This window comes from Entelurus aequoreus, linkage group LG25 (genome assembly GCF_033978785.1).
Source record: "Entelurus aequoreus isolate RoL-2023_Sb linkage group LG25, RoL_Eaeq_v1.1, whole genome shotgun sequence".
Taxonomy (NCBI): domain Eukaryota; kingdom Metazoa; phylum Chordata; class Actinopteri; order Syngnathiformes; family Syngnathidae; genus Entelurus; species Entelurus aequoreus.
Window position 1 is genome coordinate 20,550,881 of NC_084755.1, and position 15,155 is coordinate 20,566,035.

At 39.3% G+C, this 15,155-nt stretch overlaps 1 protein-coding gene across 3 annotated transcripts; it reads right to left on the minus strand.

Moving 5' to 3' along the window:
- Positions 1–2,917: 2,917 nt before the first annotated feature.
- On the minus strand, positions 2,918–14,844 carry LOC133642413 (uncharacterized). Of its 3 annotated transcripts, none has more exons than XM_062036580.1 (6): positions 14,520–14,844; positions 13,210–13,293; positions 12,744–12,840; positions 8,573–9,017; positions 7,788–8,186; positions 2,918–7,302 (listed from the first exon to the last, which is right to left on the minus strand). In XM_062036580.1, the coding sequence occupies exons 4-6, from the start codon at positions 9,014–9,016 to the stop codon at positions 3,424–3,426; spliced, it is 4,722 nt and encodes a 1,573-aa protein (XP_061892564.1). In that variant the 5' UTR covers position 9,017; positions 12,744–12,840; positions 13,210–13,293; positions 14,520–14,844; the 3' UTR covers positions 2,918–3,423. The 3 variants fall into 3 exon arrangements, with proteins under 3 accessions (XP_061892564.1, XP_061892563.1, XP_061892565.1); XM_062036579.1 differs by having other exon boundaries at positions 13,444–14,844; XM_062036581.1 differs by lacking the exons at positions 7,788–8,186; positions 8,573–9,017; positions 12,744–12,840; positions 13,210–13,293; positions 14,520–14,844 and adding an exon at positions 7,409–7,463.
- Positions 14,845–15,155: the final 311 nt, after the last annotated feature.

Below are 15,155 nucleotides of genomic sequence, written 5' to 3' on the forward strand. Positions count from 1 at the left end.
GCCACATAGGTTATAATGCAATCAAATTCAGTAAACTATTATAAATTCACTTTTGGATTTGGTTATGAACAACAATAATAATAATCGTTTTTTCATGCACATATGTAGTTTTGATGTACAATAGTACTGCATTGATAAATAACGCAATACTATGACAGTATAGCAACTAGTTTGTAAGTTGATTATACTGTTATTTTATTAATTAAATGATTAAAATGATAGTCAAAGTATAGTTTTTTTCTAATATACTAATTTTCTGCCTGTTTTTAAATCCCTTGTAAAAATTCTCCTTTTTATGTAAACGACACTTATGTTTTGTATTGAAAGACCTTTTTAACATTAAGTAGCATACTGGAAGGGTGAAAAAAATAGTATTGTATGTTCCCACAAACATATTTTGTTTGTTTATTATTTATTGTTTTAATACAATTAAAATATATTTCTCAGAAGTTTTACACTATTTCAGTGAAGATATGTTTATATTCTTATTCAATCTTTGTATATTTTTCCCTCTAAAAATGTAAATAAAAACTGTGTTTGGCTTTTTACTACTATGGGACATTGCCATATTTTTATATAATTTACAGTATTTGGTATATACTGGTTATTGCTTAATGTTGTGTTAATATATGTTCTTATGTGTGTGTTTCAGGTTTTTTTTTATCGGTTTCGTTTTTTATCCCTGTATAATTTTTTATGTTAATGCTTGCTTTCCAGGGGCCGTACTTATCAAGCTTCTCAGAATTACTCCTAAGAAGTCTGCTAAGAGTTGACTTAAGAGTAAATAAATTCTTCGCTGAAAGCTGCACTTAAAAGTTAGTTATCAAACGTCTTACTCACACTTTCAGCGAAGTGTAGGACTGAATCTTAAGTGTCACACTCAGAGCTGAATTACGACATTACTATGTGCCGTAAATGGAATTTTAGGTGACGTCATTTCTGTGTCCATAGAAATGACCAATCACGGAAGGGAATCCGCTGTCTAAGAATAAAGAAATATATTGGAAATATTTAAGTGGACAACGGGAGTGTATATTTTGACAATAAACTACAAAATAATACAAAACAAACTAGTCCCCGCCGGCACTAACGCTACCGCTCCCTCTCTTTTGTCGCCCACACACTCACTGACGTCACTCACCTCACGGCCACACACATACGCTACTGTCATAACATTTTCTTTCCAATTCATTAATTAGGCAACTAATTTGAAACTGGTGTGGGTGGCTCTATAAATACTAGCCCACTGCAGCCACATGCAGAAATCAACATGGAATCGAAAAGTATTAAATCTGTGACAAAAATAATACCCGCTCTGTCTAAACGATACCGTTTGATCAGCTGCTCGTCATCAAACAAATCCAGAACATCGTTCCGCTCCCTGAATGTTCGCACACGTCTCTCTCGCCTCAGTGCCATCCCCTGCTGGCAACTCCTAACCACTTAAGACACCTCTGAAGGTCTCTTAAATATCGTGGAGAGTAGGAGTGATTCTTAGACTTAAGAACGTTGATAAAAAGCTTTTATTCTTAAGTTTGAGAGTAGGACTAAATTTCGCAAATTCTCAGGACTTAAGTGTAAAATGGCACTCTAAGAAGCTTGATAAGTACGGCCCCAGGGGCCGTACTTATCAAGCTTCTTAGAATTACTCCTAAGAAGTCTGCTAAGAGTTGACTTAAGAGTAAATAAATTATTCGCTGAAAGCTGCACTTAAAAGTTAGTTATCAAGCGTCTTACTCACACTTTCAGCGAAGTGTAGGACTGAATCTTAAGTGTCACACTCAGAGCTGAATTACGACATTACTATGTGCCGTAAACGGAATTTTAGGTGACGTCATTTCTGTGTCCATAGAAATGACCAATCACGGAAGGGAATCCGTTGTCTAAGAATAAAGAAATATCTTGGAAATATTTAAGTGGACAATGGGAGTGTATATTTTGACAATAAACTACAAAATAATACAAAACAAACTAGTCCCCGCCGGCACTCACGCTACCGCTCCCTCTCTTCTATCGCCCACACACTCACTGACGTCACTCACCTCACGGCCACACACATACGCTACTGTCATAACATTTTCTTTCCAATTCATTAATTAGGCAACTAATTTGAAACTGGTGTGGGTGGCTCTATATATACTAGCCCACTGCAGATACATGCAGAAATCAACAAGGAATCGAAAAGTATTAAATCTGTGACAAAAATAATATCCGCTCTGTCCAAACGATACCGTTTGATCAGCTGCTCGTCATCAAAAAAAACAAAACATTGTTCCGTTCCCTGAACGTTCGCGCACGTCTCTCTCGCCTCAGTGCCATCCCCTGCTGGCAACTCCTAACCACTTAAGACACCTCTGAAGGTCTCTTAAATATCGTGGAGAGTAGGAGTGATTCTTAGACTTAAGAACGTTGATAAAAAGCTTTTATTCTTAAGTTTGAGAGTAGGACTAAATTTCACAAATTCTCAGGACTTAAGTGTAAAATGGCACTCTAAGAAGCTTGATAAGTACGGCCCCAGATGTTTATCTTTTTGCAATTTTGTGTTCCTCTTAAGCACTTTGGTCAGTGGTTGCTGTTTTTAAAAAGTGCTGTACAAATAACGTTAGCTTGGCCCAGTAATTACAGAACTGTTATGTGTTTGTTTCTTGCGTCATATTATTTATATCTGATTTTTTTAGGAGGAATCAGAGAAATTTCCATCAATATAATTGTGTTGATGATAAACAAACCTCAAACCGTGTTCATCTTACCAGGGGATGTGTGGGTCACATGTACAAAAACTGCATGCCGTGTACCTCACAAAATGGACCAAAGAAACACAAGTTTTTTTGCATCTGAAGTATTTATTCTCTGTGAACATCACAATCAAAATGGTTGTCCATTAGTTGAATCCACAAATATTTGAAACATGATGCTACCATGATCAGAGAACAAGTTTCATTGGACTTTGTTAGTTATTGGTTAAAACAGAAGATTGTATTGTTATTTTATTGAAAAATATATGGGGCAAGATCATATATACCTCCATTAAAACGCTACAAGTTGATTTGAAATGTTAGTTAAAAAACACGAAATGCATCAGATTAATAAAATGCAATGTTTTTAGGACAACATCAGAATTTGATTATATTTTATTTATACAGTATATGCTGTGATCCAGTATTAAATAATAACCACAGTAATCAAACCATTCGATCAACTGATGATGCAAGTTTAAAACAATTCTAAACATGTAATTAGTTGTTGCACATATTAAGAAGATAACTGTTGTAGCAATTGAAACAGAAAGAAATGCAAAATAAATATGATGGAATGTCCTATAGCTTGCATCATTGAGTGGCAATACTAGTACTGTGCAGTTCATGCTTAGTATTTCTCCTTAGCCATGAATTTTACAGTATGTTGGGCGAAGAGTATCGAAAATCAGGGCATATACTTAATTCCTTTTAGTCTTGGAATAATCTGTATATCTCTGATGTCATCATGCTGGAGCAGCCAACACAGGTATCGCTCTGTGCCCATCCCCCAACCACTGGTAAGGAGTGGTTTCACCTGCCGCATGTCAGTGTACCACTTGTAGGACTGCTGTGGAACTGCATGGTGTCTGAGAGCCTTTTGTACCAATGCAGGGGTAGAATGACGTTCACCAAGACCAATAGTCTCTCCCAAGCCCAGCAGAAGGTCTGCAGCCTTGGCTTTGCATCGCCCACTGCCCTCCACATAAGCCTGGTAGAAGGGAACCGCTAGATGGTCCATCTCAGTCAACCAAACAACACCGCAATATTTTTCTATCAACACCCGCTCTCCTTTTCGTGTAAGCTTTCTTCCAAACTGGGGCTGGCCGTCTTGGACCCACTCCAAGCAATCAGCAGAGGGCATCATTGGAATGGCCTGGTCAAGAGAAACCCGTGGCACTGGGGTTTCACCCTCCAACTTACTCAGCATGGATGTGACATGTGTGAGGGTCCCTGCAGTGTGGAGGATTATCTCAGAGTGTTTCTTGAGTATTGACTTAGTGAGATGAGCCAGATATCTCTCAGCGATGGAAATAGCACGGTCCATGTCCCCCAACAGTTCACACTCCACATGATAAAATTGATTCAAGTGTGTGGAATCAGGATCTTCTCCTCTAAAGCTGGGAGAGATGTAGTAGGTACCCTGTAGGTTCTCCTGGAAGCGGAGGAAGTATTCAAGCACAAATTGCATGGAGTCGGCCAGATAGATGTCTTGACCCAAGAGGTGAACGGAAACTGGCTCTGAGTCAGACCCAAGACCCATTGGGGAGGAGATAGTGTCTGTAGTGAAAGGCGTCAGAGCATAAGAGTACTTGCAAGAATGGCTAAAATATTCCACCGTGCTGTGGAAAAGAGTGTTCTGTATCTGGAACAGGTTGCGATACCACTGGCTGGTGATTGCAAATGTGGAGTGTGACTGAGGGTCTTTCCAAGATTGTGGAGCCCTGCACTGAGTGATTTTAGAGTACAGTGTTTTGAGGTCATCTAGGTCAGCAGGTGGACCATCAAGGGATGACACATAGCCAGGGTACTTTGGGAAGAATTCTGCTTGTGGTCTAACAATCGTTGGACCTTCGGGGGAAGGTAGCAGAGGAATCAGCTTGGTGTGAGCGTAGTCGATCTCGAAGCCCTCAAAGATTAGTGCAACACCTTGAGCTCTCATTCCTTCCGCCAGTAGTTGGGCAACTCTATAAGTGGCCAAGATGAGTGCTTTGTAGTCTTTTTCTTCCAGCTTCATGATGTCACTGGGCAGTGGTTTGCGTGGCACCACCACAGTTATTCCAGGAGTGTTTGGGTATGGTGTGAGGAAAGCAACATGTTGACTGTCTTCCCATACTCTCCACTGTTTTTCCTCTCCTTTTACAATCCGACTAAACAGGTTTTCATCAGAGAGATCTCCAAAAAATTCAAAGTTAGAAGGTACATTTGTTGTTGGTAGTCCTTTCCTGATGTGGGCTTGAACCTTGGCCAGTGCTTCATCATCCCAACGAGGTCCACTTTTAGATGAACAGTATCCAGGGTGGTAAGAGTGAAATTCCTCCTGACTGGCAAGATGCGGCTGCCACTTCGGCACTAAGCCATGAAGTGGGAGCAGTCTAATTTGAGCTGCCTGATTTGGGTTGGGATAAAAAACCAAAGCGCAACGCTGCACTCCCAGTTGCTTACATAGAACATTTGATACAGATTTCGCCCCATTTAGCAGCACCAAAAAATCAGGTTCAGCCAAATGGAAGATGTCATGGGCCCCACTGAGCATTTTTCGAGTCAAAATAGTTGACCCGGAGGTCCAGGGATTGGGATTGAGGTATGCAACCAGCTCATCTGTTTCCCAGATCACGTCAGAGACATTATTCAGGGGCCGAAGTACCTCAACTCTGGATATTCCGTCAATCATGGAGGCCACAAACATTACAGCAGCATTTGTCTCTATAACAGCATCCCCTTTAGAGTCCACAGCAATGACTCCTGCACAGACATTTTTTAGGTTTTCTGTCATTACTTCTCTACATGCCTGTCTTAGGCTATAGCCTTTGTGATGGTAGAGGCTGGCGATTTTCTGTGCAACTGTGTGCCTCAGAAACACATCTCCATCTCCAGAACAGGAAATAGCTAATGTGTTATCAGCATATATTCCTGCCCCAACTACTGCTGTGTCACCAACTCGTCCCTTCAGCTTCCCCACTAGCCCGCCCGTTGACGATGCAGCAGCCAATCCACGCCAAGAATCTAATGCCACAGCTCCAACTGTCTGAGGATGATTGTTTTTTGAAGGGTTTACAACACTGAGCTTTGCAGTTAGTTCTCTGTGGCGGATATCGGTGTGAAAATAGTCAGGTGTGACAGGTTGAGGCTTCTTCTCCAAGCCTAGCAGGAACTCCTCAGCACCTTCTCCCACAATAAGGGAATGTGAGCTTTTTTCCATGACACATCTTGCCGCTTTTATTGGATTCTTTACACTTTGCACACAAGCAACAGCTCCAGACCTCATTTGATTGCCATCTACAATGGTTGCCTCCATTTCATTTTTGCCTTCTCTGTTGAATACAGAGCCTTTCCCAGCATTAAAGAGAAAGCAGTCTTCTAGAGCTTCCACTGACCTCTGAACTGCATCCAGGCTCTGGCCACCGTTTTGGAGCACTTCGGATCCAAGGAGTAAAGCTGTTTGCAGAGCAAACTCAATGACATTTATCACTTGGGCATTCATCATCATCCCCTCTCCAGCACCTCCATGTATCACCAACGTATAGTCTGGACTCATGTCTGAGGCCGAGTCAGCCGTTGTTTTGTTGTTGCATGTGCTCTTTGGACAGTGGTTTATCGCTCTGTTTACTTTCTTTGTCTGGTTTTGTTGAAGGAGACACTCCAGAGCTCCCATTTGACAAGTGATTGCATATCTGAGCGCTAAAAGCATCACTAACGTCAAGTTCTCCTTCAGCTTCTCCTGCAGCTTGACCAGTTCCAGAGAAAAGCTCCCTTTTGCATTAAGCACAATACGAATCTTATCCCTTTTCCCAAGGTAAGTTACTGCTAGCTGATCCTGAGCATAAACATTACCAACTCCACACTCTACTCCCTCCATCCAATCGGTTCCAGTGAGGTACACAGACGGACAACCAAAGCGGTCGAGAAACTTTTTCAACGGATTGTCCTTTGGTAAAGCTCGACGAAGGGCAGCTAAGTGGGGACCGACACCATGTCCAGTTTTAGTGTTTTTGATGAGAGTCTTGTGTTCCAAAAAGGCAACATGGAACAAATTTAGGATGCTATTTGTATATTGGATGGTGTTGTCGGGGCGAATGCTAGATGCCAAGACACTGACTAACTTCCGGGACTGCATGGTGGCTGAGTAGGTGGGATCACAACGGCCATGTTTGTAGTGGCGCATATGGGTAGGAGTGACAAGCATGTGAGAGACAGCGGGTTTCCCAAGAGTCTGCATCAGGGAAAGTTGTAAAGAGAAGTTGATCCAAGCATCATAGAGGCCTCTTTGGCTTTTGAGAGTTGAAAATACATCCGGATATGAAGACACATCAAAAGTGACAACTGGATATTTGGATTTTAAATCAGGGCTGGGCTTGGTGTTTACCCCTTGCAAAGAAAATGTAAGCGATGTTGGCTGAACAGACCCTTTCACATTATCTGCATCAGTGTGGACTATGTTTACGTCAGCTGACTCAGAAAGTTGGTACACGCTGCCAGTTACGAGGCCAGCTACCATCCCGTCCACAGCACAGTGCTCGAAAAGCAATCCTGCTGTACAGTCTTTGAACACTACCAGATTCAGCACCTGCCAAAAGAGACATAAGGAAGATTACTGTACTTTTTATACCACAAACTAGCAGTTCATGAGGTATGATGTTTTATACCATATACCAATAATGAAACTACTCAACATTTTTTTCTGACGTTGGGTGTAGTCTCAGGTTTCTGCTACTTTGCAAATGCCTGTAAAATTTAATCAAATATGCCTTCCTGCGAGTAACATTTCTGTAAATTAGATTGTACAGCCATTTTTAACCTGGATAAGTTATTAGGGATGAAGATGGTCTTCATTTTATTAACGAGTTATCTATTATTGAAACATGGAGCTATATAGATTATGGCCGTATTAACCAAACTAACTAACTTGCAACACTTTGAGACAATTTTATCCAGCAGGTCTGCAAAAGCAATGATTCATACTTAATCATAATCACAAACTCCACATTAAGGTTTCCTGTGAAAAACGGAACAAAAGGTGGACTACAGTGTACAAGGTTTAAGAGGTCCTACCTTGTCGTAGTATCTCAAACAGGGCCCGTCTTCTCCTCCCAGTCTCACTGCATTAAGGATGTCAGACAGTTCAGAAGGTGCATTGCAGTCCTCCAAACTTAACGTCAGCACGGCGCTCTCCATCTGCTCCAGTGATGCTAACGCAGCTCCTTCTTTCTTAATGAGCTCTTCCCTAATGGCAGCCCAGGATTTGCGGTCCAAAGCAGAGAGGCTACAAATGGTTAAGGGGTCATTCTTCTGTCTTGTGTTGGGCTGCTTAGCTATTTTAGCCAGCTGGTTGTAGATGTCAGAGAAGGACCGAGCAGATAATGGCCCACCAGTGGTGGAGCGCTGCAGTATGTCTACTGGGAACACTCCTCCAACACATGTAATGATGGCATGGATGCTGTCAGGGTAGACCTGGAAAGGAAAATCCACACAATATCTATAATTTTTTATATTAACATTAGTGTGATAACTTCTTGAGCTAATTCTTAGCCATACAATCTAGAGTCATATAACTTGGTACTTCACATATGCTAATGGTAGCTTGCAAGCTTACTAAAATTAGCATGCTAACTTTTTTAGCTAATTTTGCAGCCGTACAACTCAGAGTCATATAACTTGGTAGCCTACTTGACACAAGCTAACCTTTTTGAAGCTGTACACCTCAGAGTCATATAACTTGACGCATTCTGTCTGTTAGCATTTTAACGTTAGCATTTCAGTTTGGCTTGCACATTTCAGCATTTAAACACAATTTCTCCTGAAATTGCATACTCTGGTTGACATTTTAGTATCAGTACCTTAATTTCATCTCGACTGCTGCCAGGAATTCGGGTTGCAGCAAAAACCTCAGATTGTTGGGTTTTCTCCAATGGCAGGTCACCCTCCAGCATTGTTGGCTCACTGTATAACTTTGCCGCAGCCCAGAGCAGAGCAGCTGCTCTCGCTAACTGGGTGCATCCCTTCGTTTCGGATGGAAGAAGAACAACCGGGAGGGCGGTGGAGGTTGGCAGGGGGTCAGCACAAGACAGCAAGTATCTCTTGAACTGCTCGGTCACCCAATTCTCTTGGCCGGCAGCGTTGGATGCTAGCTTCTGCTGAGCCTCTAAAAGAAGCCCCCTCTGCTTCTCCAGTGTGGTTTTGAACTCAGCGTAAAGATCAGGACTTAAAGTGAGCTGGAGGACGCGGCACACTTCCTGCAAGGTCACGTCCAACTCCGGAACAGGGTAGTCAAGAAGATTCATCCTGTTAGGATTTAGGAATTGGAGAGAGAAGTGGAAATGTGATTATTTAGGGAATTGTACACTAAAGTCAGAAATTTCGGACTTATGAGGTCAGATGTAAACAAAAAACTTCACTGGCAACCACAATAGGATTAAGGAAAATTTGCTGAAGATAAACGGAACCGTCCAAAGTAACCGATATGTACAGTTTGTCAATGGAGGGGCCCATGCTCTGCTTCAGAATGTCACCGTGAAAGGTAAAAATATAACAAATCTATTAGTGGCAACATAGGAGAAAGTACATATTACTGTGGTGCACTTAAAGACCCTTGATTAAAGTTAGAAACAGAGGCGTCACTAATTTTTTAAATCCAGGGGGGGATTCAACTCATTGAAGATGCACTGATAATAATATAATCATAATAATAATGACATATTAAAATGATATCCACTGATGATAATCCTTCCCAGCAGGCACAAGATATTGATACAACGTTGATTATACATACATCTCCTTTAAAACTGACTTTGAAACTATTTTGCAAAATAGTTGTATTTGTAAATTGAGACAATGTTGGTGTCTAACGTTGGATCCACATTGTTGGTTGGGAAATGACCAAATTTCAATGGTCAAATCAACGTCACAAACTGACATTGAATAAACGTTGTCAAAAACCATGTTGTTTCAACGTTGTATTTGTGTTGCAGAATATTGGTCGGGAAAATGACCACATTTCAATGGTCAAAACAACGTCAGAACCCAACATTGAATAAACGTCGTCAAAAAGCATGTTGTTCCAACGTCAGGTTTGAGTTGCTCAACGTCAGACCAAATTCAACAAGTTCTCAACGTTGTTCTAATGTCTTGTGCTTGCTGGGATATGTATCAGATATTCTCTACTGTAGACTTTGAAGTAAAGCAAAACTTGACAGATTTATGAATTTTTTTTTTTTTTTTTCAGAGAATAATGACAGATCTTATGATTCTTCAAATTCATTTTCTGGCCCTTTTATATTGAATTTGTTGGCACTTTTTGTTAAAAAAAAACAAAACCCAAACAAATCAAAACCAAATTATTTAGGGGGTTTATTTAGATATGTTCTGTATGTTAATACCATCTTTAAAAAGTAAAAAAACAAATATGAAGGTTTTTAGATGTGTTTTAAAAAGCTGGTTTCAACCAAATCCATGTAATAAATTTTTTTTTAGTGCATGTAACCATACTAAATGTGTGTGCATGGGGCGGTGAAGTTGGGTTTAATAGGGGGCCCTTTAGGGAGTCTTGTGTATGGGCGCCCAGAATTTGGTGCTACGCCCCTGCCTACCACTTGTCACTTGTGTTGCCAGTTGTAATAATAATAATAATAATAATAATAATAATGGATTAGATTTAGATAGCACTTTTCTGTCCTAAGCATTGATCTTCTGACATAGGTGCGCAGGTTTGTGTGCTTCTACAATGACGTCTGCTCATATCAAAACCACCGTCTAAGTTTAGTTCCTCAAAGCAATTCCACTTTTCTTCTATATTTGTTCAATCTATTAATGAAACTCTTTTTGCATTTTTATTTTGCATTACCTTGTGTCTGACTTTATTTCTGTTGTCTTGTTAACTGTAGGCAGGACGGTGCAACAGTGGATAGTGCTCAAGAAGGTCCTGGGTTTGATTTCCGGGCTCTCTGTCTTTTTGTGTGGAAATTGCTTGTTCTCCCTGTGACTTGAGGGCCAACTTAAGAAGCTAAATCCTCTTCACTATTTGGTACACAATTATTGACTCATGCCTTTTGGAGAACTCTGGTGGGGAAATCAGATAACACATCCAGTCATTTTGACAAAAATTTAAAGCGCTTTACCGTCAGAACTGAGGTATTTAGACAGTAGTGTTATTTTGTTGAGGTATTTTCAGTGGAGAGTAAATCCATACAGCTTTATGAGCTAGTAGTCTGTTTAGAAAGTGTAAGTGTATATATATATTTTGTATATATATATATACATACATACATATATATACATACATACATACATACATACATACATACATATATATACATACATACATGTACTGTGTATATTATATATATATATATATATATATATATATATATATATATATATATATATATATATATATATATATATATATACATATATACGTACATATACTGTGTGTATATATATATATTACATTATATAAAAAGTATATCTAAGTTTAATTTCTACAGTATTGTCCCATGAGAATATATACTGTAATACAAACTGTAATACAACTTTTGCAAGATACTGTATACTAAAGGCCTCAGTAAGGTGTGTAAGTATTAAATGATTACACATAAAATAATAAAATAGGATCATCATAAATATTTAACTGTTTCATTTAATAATTTGTTATGTCTATAGGAAGCATGACAGTTTGCAAGTGGCATCAACTCCTCTTCTATGCTTAGGACAGAGTCGGTGGTAGGACCAAACAATAAAAAGCAGTATGCAACATCACATTGCACGCGATGCCTCTAATTTGTCCTTACGTTCCTTTCACGTGATTCAAAATTCAAACAAGATGACTTGAATTTTTAGAGCCTGCTGATACTAATACAGTCGGGACAGACACCGCCTGTATATACTTTTATTTGTTGATGCTCTTTAATAATCACATTTGTCCTGATTAGACCAGTGATCAGGCTATCCAGTTTTCTTCGAACATGCGGACAGCAAGGACACGTGTCTTGTGACTTCAATAGCTTAATAACTACATTAGCCCTGGCAGCAATAATAGTGGAAAGCTCAAATGTTCTTGTTTTGTTCTTTCTCTTTTCTCCCACTCTCTAAAAACATGTATGTATGTTAGCTGACATGTATGTATGTATGTATCTATGTATGTACGTATGTATGTATGTGAGCTGACATGAAGACACTAAATTGTCCATTTGTCTGATTGGTTATTTGGATTACACCCTTGGTGAACCATCAAACTATATATACATTATTAAAGTCATATCATCAGATAACGTCACAATAACTGTAATAGTTATGATCAATACAACAAAAAAATACATTAATTAGACATTTTGGAAACATACTTAAGTGGCTATTAAATACATTTACACATTTACTAAGCAGAAATATTAAATACGTGACATCATTGCGCGTGCGGAAAGTGCGCTGTATATATCTAATATCTTATATATATATATATATATATATATATATGTATATATATATAATATATGTATATATATATATACTGTATATATACATATATATCTAATATATATTTATATATATATATACTGTATATATACATATATATCTAATATATATTTATATATATATACATCTAATATATCTATATATATGTATATACTGTATATATACATATATATCTAATATATATATGTATACTGTATATATATATGTATACTGTATATATATATATTACATATATATATATATATATATATATATATATATATATATATATATATATATATATATATATATATATATATATATATATATACAGCCCGGCCCCCGGCCAAATTGTTTTAACCCAATGCGGCCCCCGAGTCAAAAAGTTTGGGGACCCCTGCCGTACACATTAAACAGCTTAGTGATCCTCTTTGTAAAATTGTTGCTTTTTCTACTGAATTAAACTATACATTTATCAACACATGACATTCCATTTACATTGCAATTAGACATAATAATTAACTGGCATAATAATTTAGTGGACATCGGAAATCTACTCACCTCTATGTCAAAATTCCTCCCAGGTCAGGCCAGTTGGAATGATGGAAGAACAGTCAATGGGAGAAAAGTTGGTTGGCCCACAAATACACGGGTAGGTCTGTAATGGACAAGGAGTGACTCTTATTAAGCAATTTAAATTCTTGTCCCAACTTCCTCTCTCTGTCTCCCATTTCTTTCGTCCTCCCTTTTTGTTCATGTGATTGACCTGCACATACATGTACCGCATACTGTACATGTCATTAATTAGGTATACAGGATGCATCCAAGCACTGATCTTCATGTTCATATTGGCACAAAAATGTAAACATAGCAGGATTTGATCATAACATTATATCAGCATGCAGCCAAAGGCCCGAAAAGACCCGAAATAGCTTTAAACCTATATGCAGTACGAGGGTGTATTACAAGTGTCAATAGAGCCTGTAGAATTAAACTAAATACAAAAAACAAGGTAAAAAATACTCACCAATTGGACATCTGCCACAGAGTCAGGTGATCCGGGGTCAAATCTCAATTGTTGCATTTCTGTGTGAACGTTGGCTGTTTTATTCTGATTAAAATCATGAACAAATTAAAGGCAAAATGTACAACCACAATAATAATAAAAAAATTATATCTTAAAAAATTACAATTAAAAGTATCAGTATCTGCATTTGTTAGCTAGTGGGCATGCATTTATTGATATCGGATTAATACCAACATTTGCAGTATCGCCTACTCCTAAGAAATGTGCAGAAATGGTCGAATGCAGGGTTCCTCAAATTATGTCCAAGGGCCATTTTTTTTCTCAGCAAACACTATAAGGGCATACAAATAATATTAATATAAACATACAATTATTACAGTAATAATAATATGAATATAAAGAAATAAAAGAAACACTTATGCTCCATGCTAATATTCAGTCTGATTTGATTTGAACCTTGGGTCCGTTGATTCGAGAGTAAATATCATTACCAATTAAGCTACAGTAAAGTAAGCTACTGCATCCATTAATTGGTCATTTGCTTTCAATATTGTGTGTGCATAAACATGTTTTAAACAAAACATTTCCCTAAGGTTATTATTGTCCTATTTTTCTGAGGAGATTTCTACAATTGTATAATCTTGGGTAGCAGGTTGTAATTTACTTTGTGCACAAATTCAAGTGTTAGCAAATGCACCAAATGTTGAATTTCAATATTTTTGATCCAATAAATAAAAGGATATGAATGCTCTCACTAACCGGGGCCTGATCTACCAAGATCCAAATATTAAGTTAAAGTTAAAGTACCAATGATTGTCACACACACACTAGGTGTGGTGAAATGAGTCCTCTGCATTTGACCCATCCCCTTGTTCACCCCCTGGGAGGTGAGGGGAGCAGTGGGCAGCAGCAACTCCGCGCCCGGGAGTCATTTTTGGTGATTTAACCCCCAATTCCAACCCTTGATGCTGAGTGCCAAACAGGGAGGTAATGGGTACCATTTTTATAGTCTTTGGTATGACTCGGCCGGGGTTTGAACTCACAACCTACCGATCTCAGGGCGGACACTCTAACCACTAGGCCACGGAGTAGGTTACGCACTAAACAGTGTGTGCAAACTATAAAATTGTGTTTACTACCAGTGGGCGTGTGATCTACTAAGACTGCATCTACAAATGTTAACAACTGCAAAAGTGGCGCAAACCTCCCTATTTAAATGACGTGTGTACTACTGGCTGTGGCCATGGAAACACTAATTTACCTTCATATTCATGCAACCTGTGTGTGATATTTTTCAACTCGCAACACACATCTATAAAATGTAACTTTTTTCTGCAATATCATAGGCATCCGTCCGTCAGTGGTGACGATGGGTTGGGACTGGGGGAGTTCATTCTTTCTGGTGCAGTTGGCACAGACGTATGGGGAGGGTTCTGACACAGGAGCGGGTGCTGCGTCACGCAGTTTCCGCTTTTGTCTCCTCGCCTGCAACAAGGAGATGTAATTCTCCTCGGCACGGCGAATTCCTGTGGCAACAGCCTCCCTCCAAACGGTGCGGTCCTTTGCAGCTTCCTCCCAGTTGTGGTCGATGCCAGCCTGTTTCATGTCATGTTTGCACATGTCCTTCAAACGCAGTCGGGGGCGACCAAAGGGTCTGGAGCCTGTTGACAATTCGCCGTACAGGACAGCTGTGGGGAGCCGACTGGGGTCCATTCTGTGGACATGGCCAAGCCATTTTAAACGGCCTTGGCTGAGCATGGTGAACAGACTGGTGGAGTGAGCACGTTCCAGGACTTCCATGTTGGGAACTTTGTCCTGCCATGAGATTCCCAGGATGCGGCGAATACAGCGCAGGTGGAAGCTGTTTAGTTGTTTCTCATGTCTGGTGTAGGTGGTCCAGGCCTAGCTGCCATACATCAGTGGGCTAATGACGCAGGCTTGGTAGA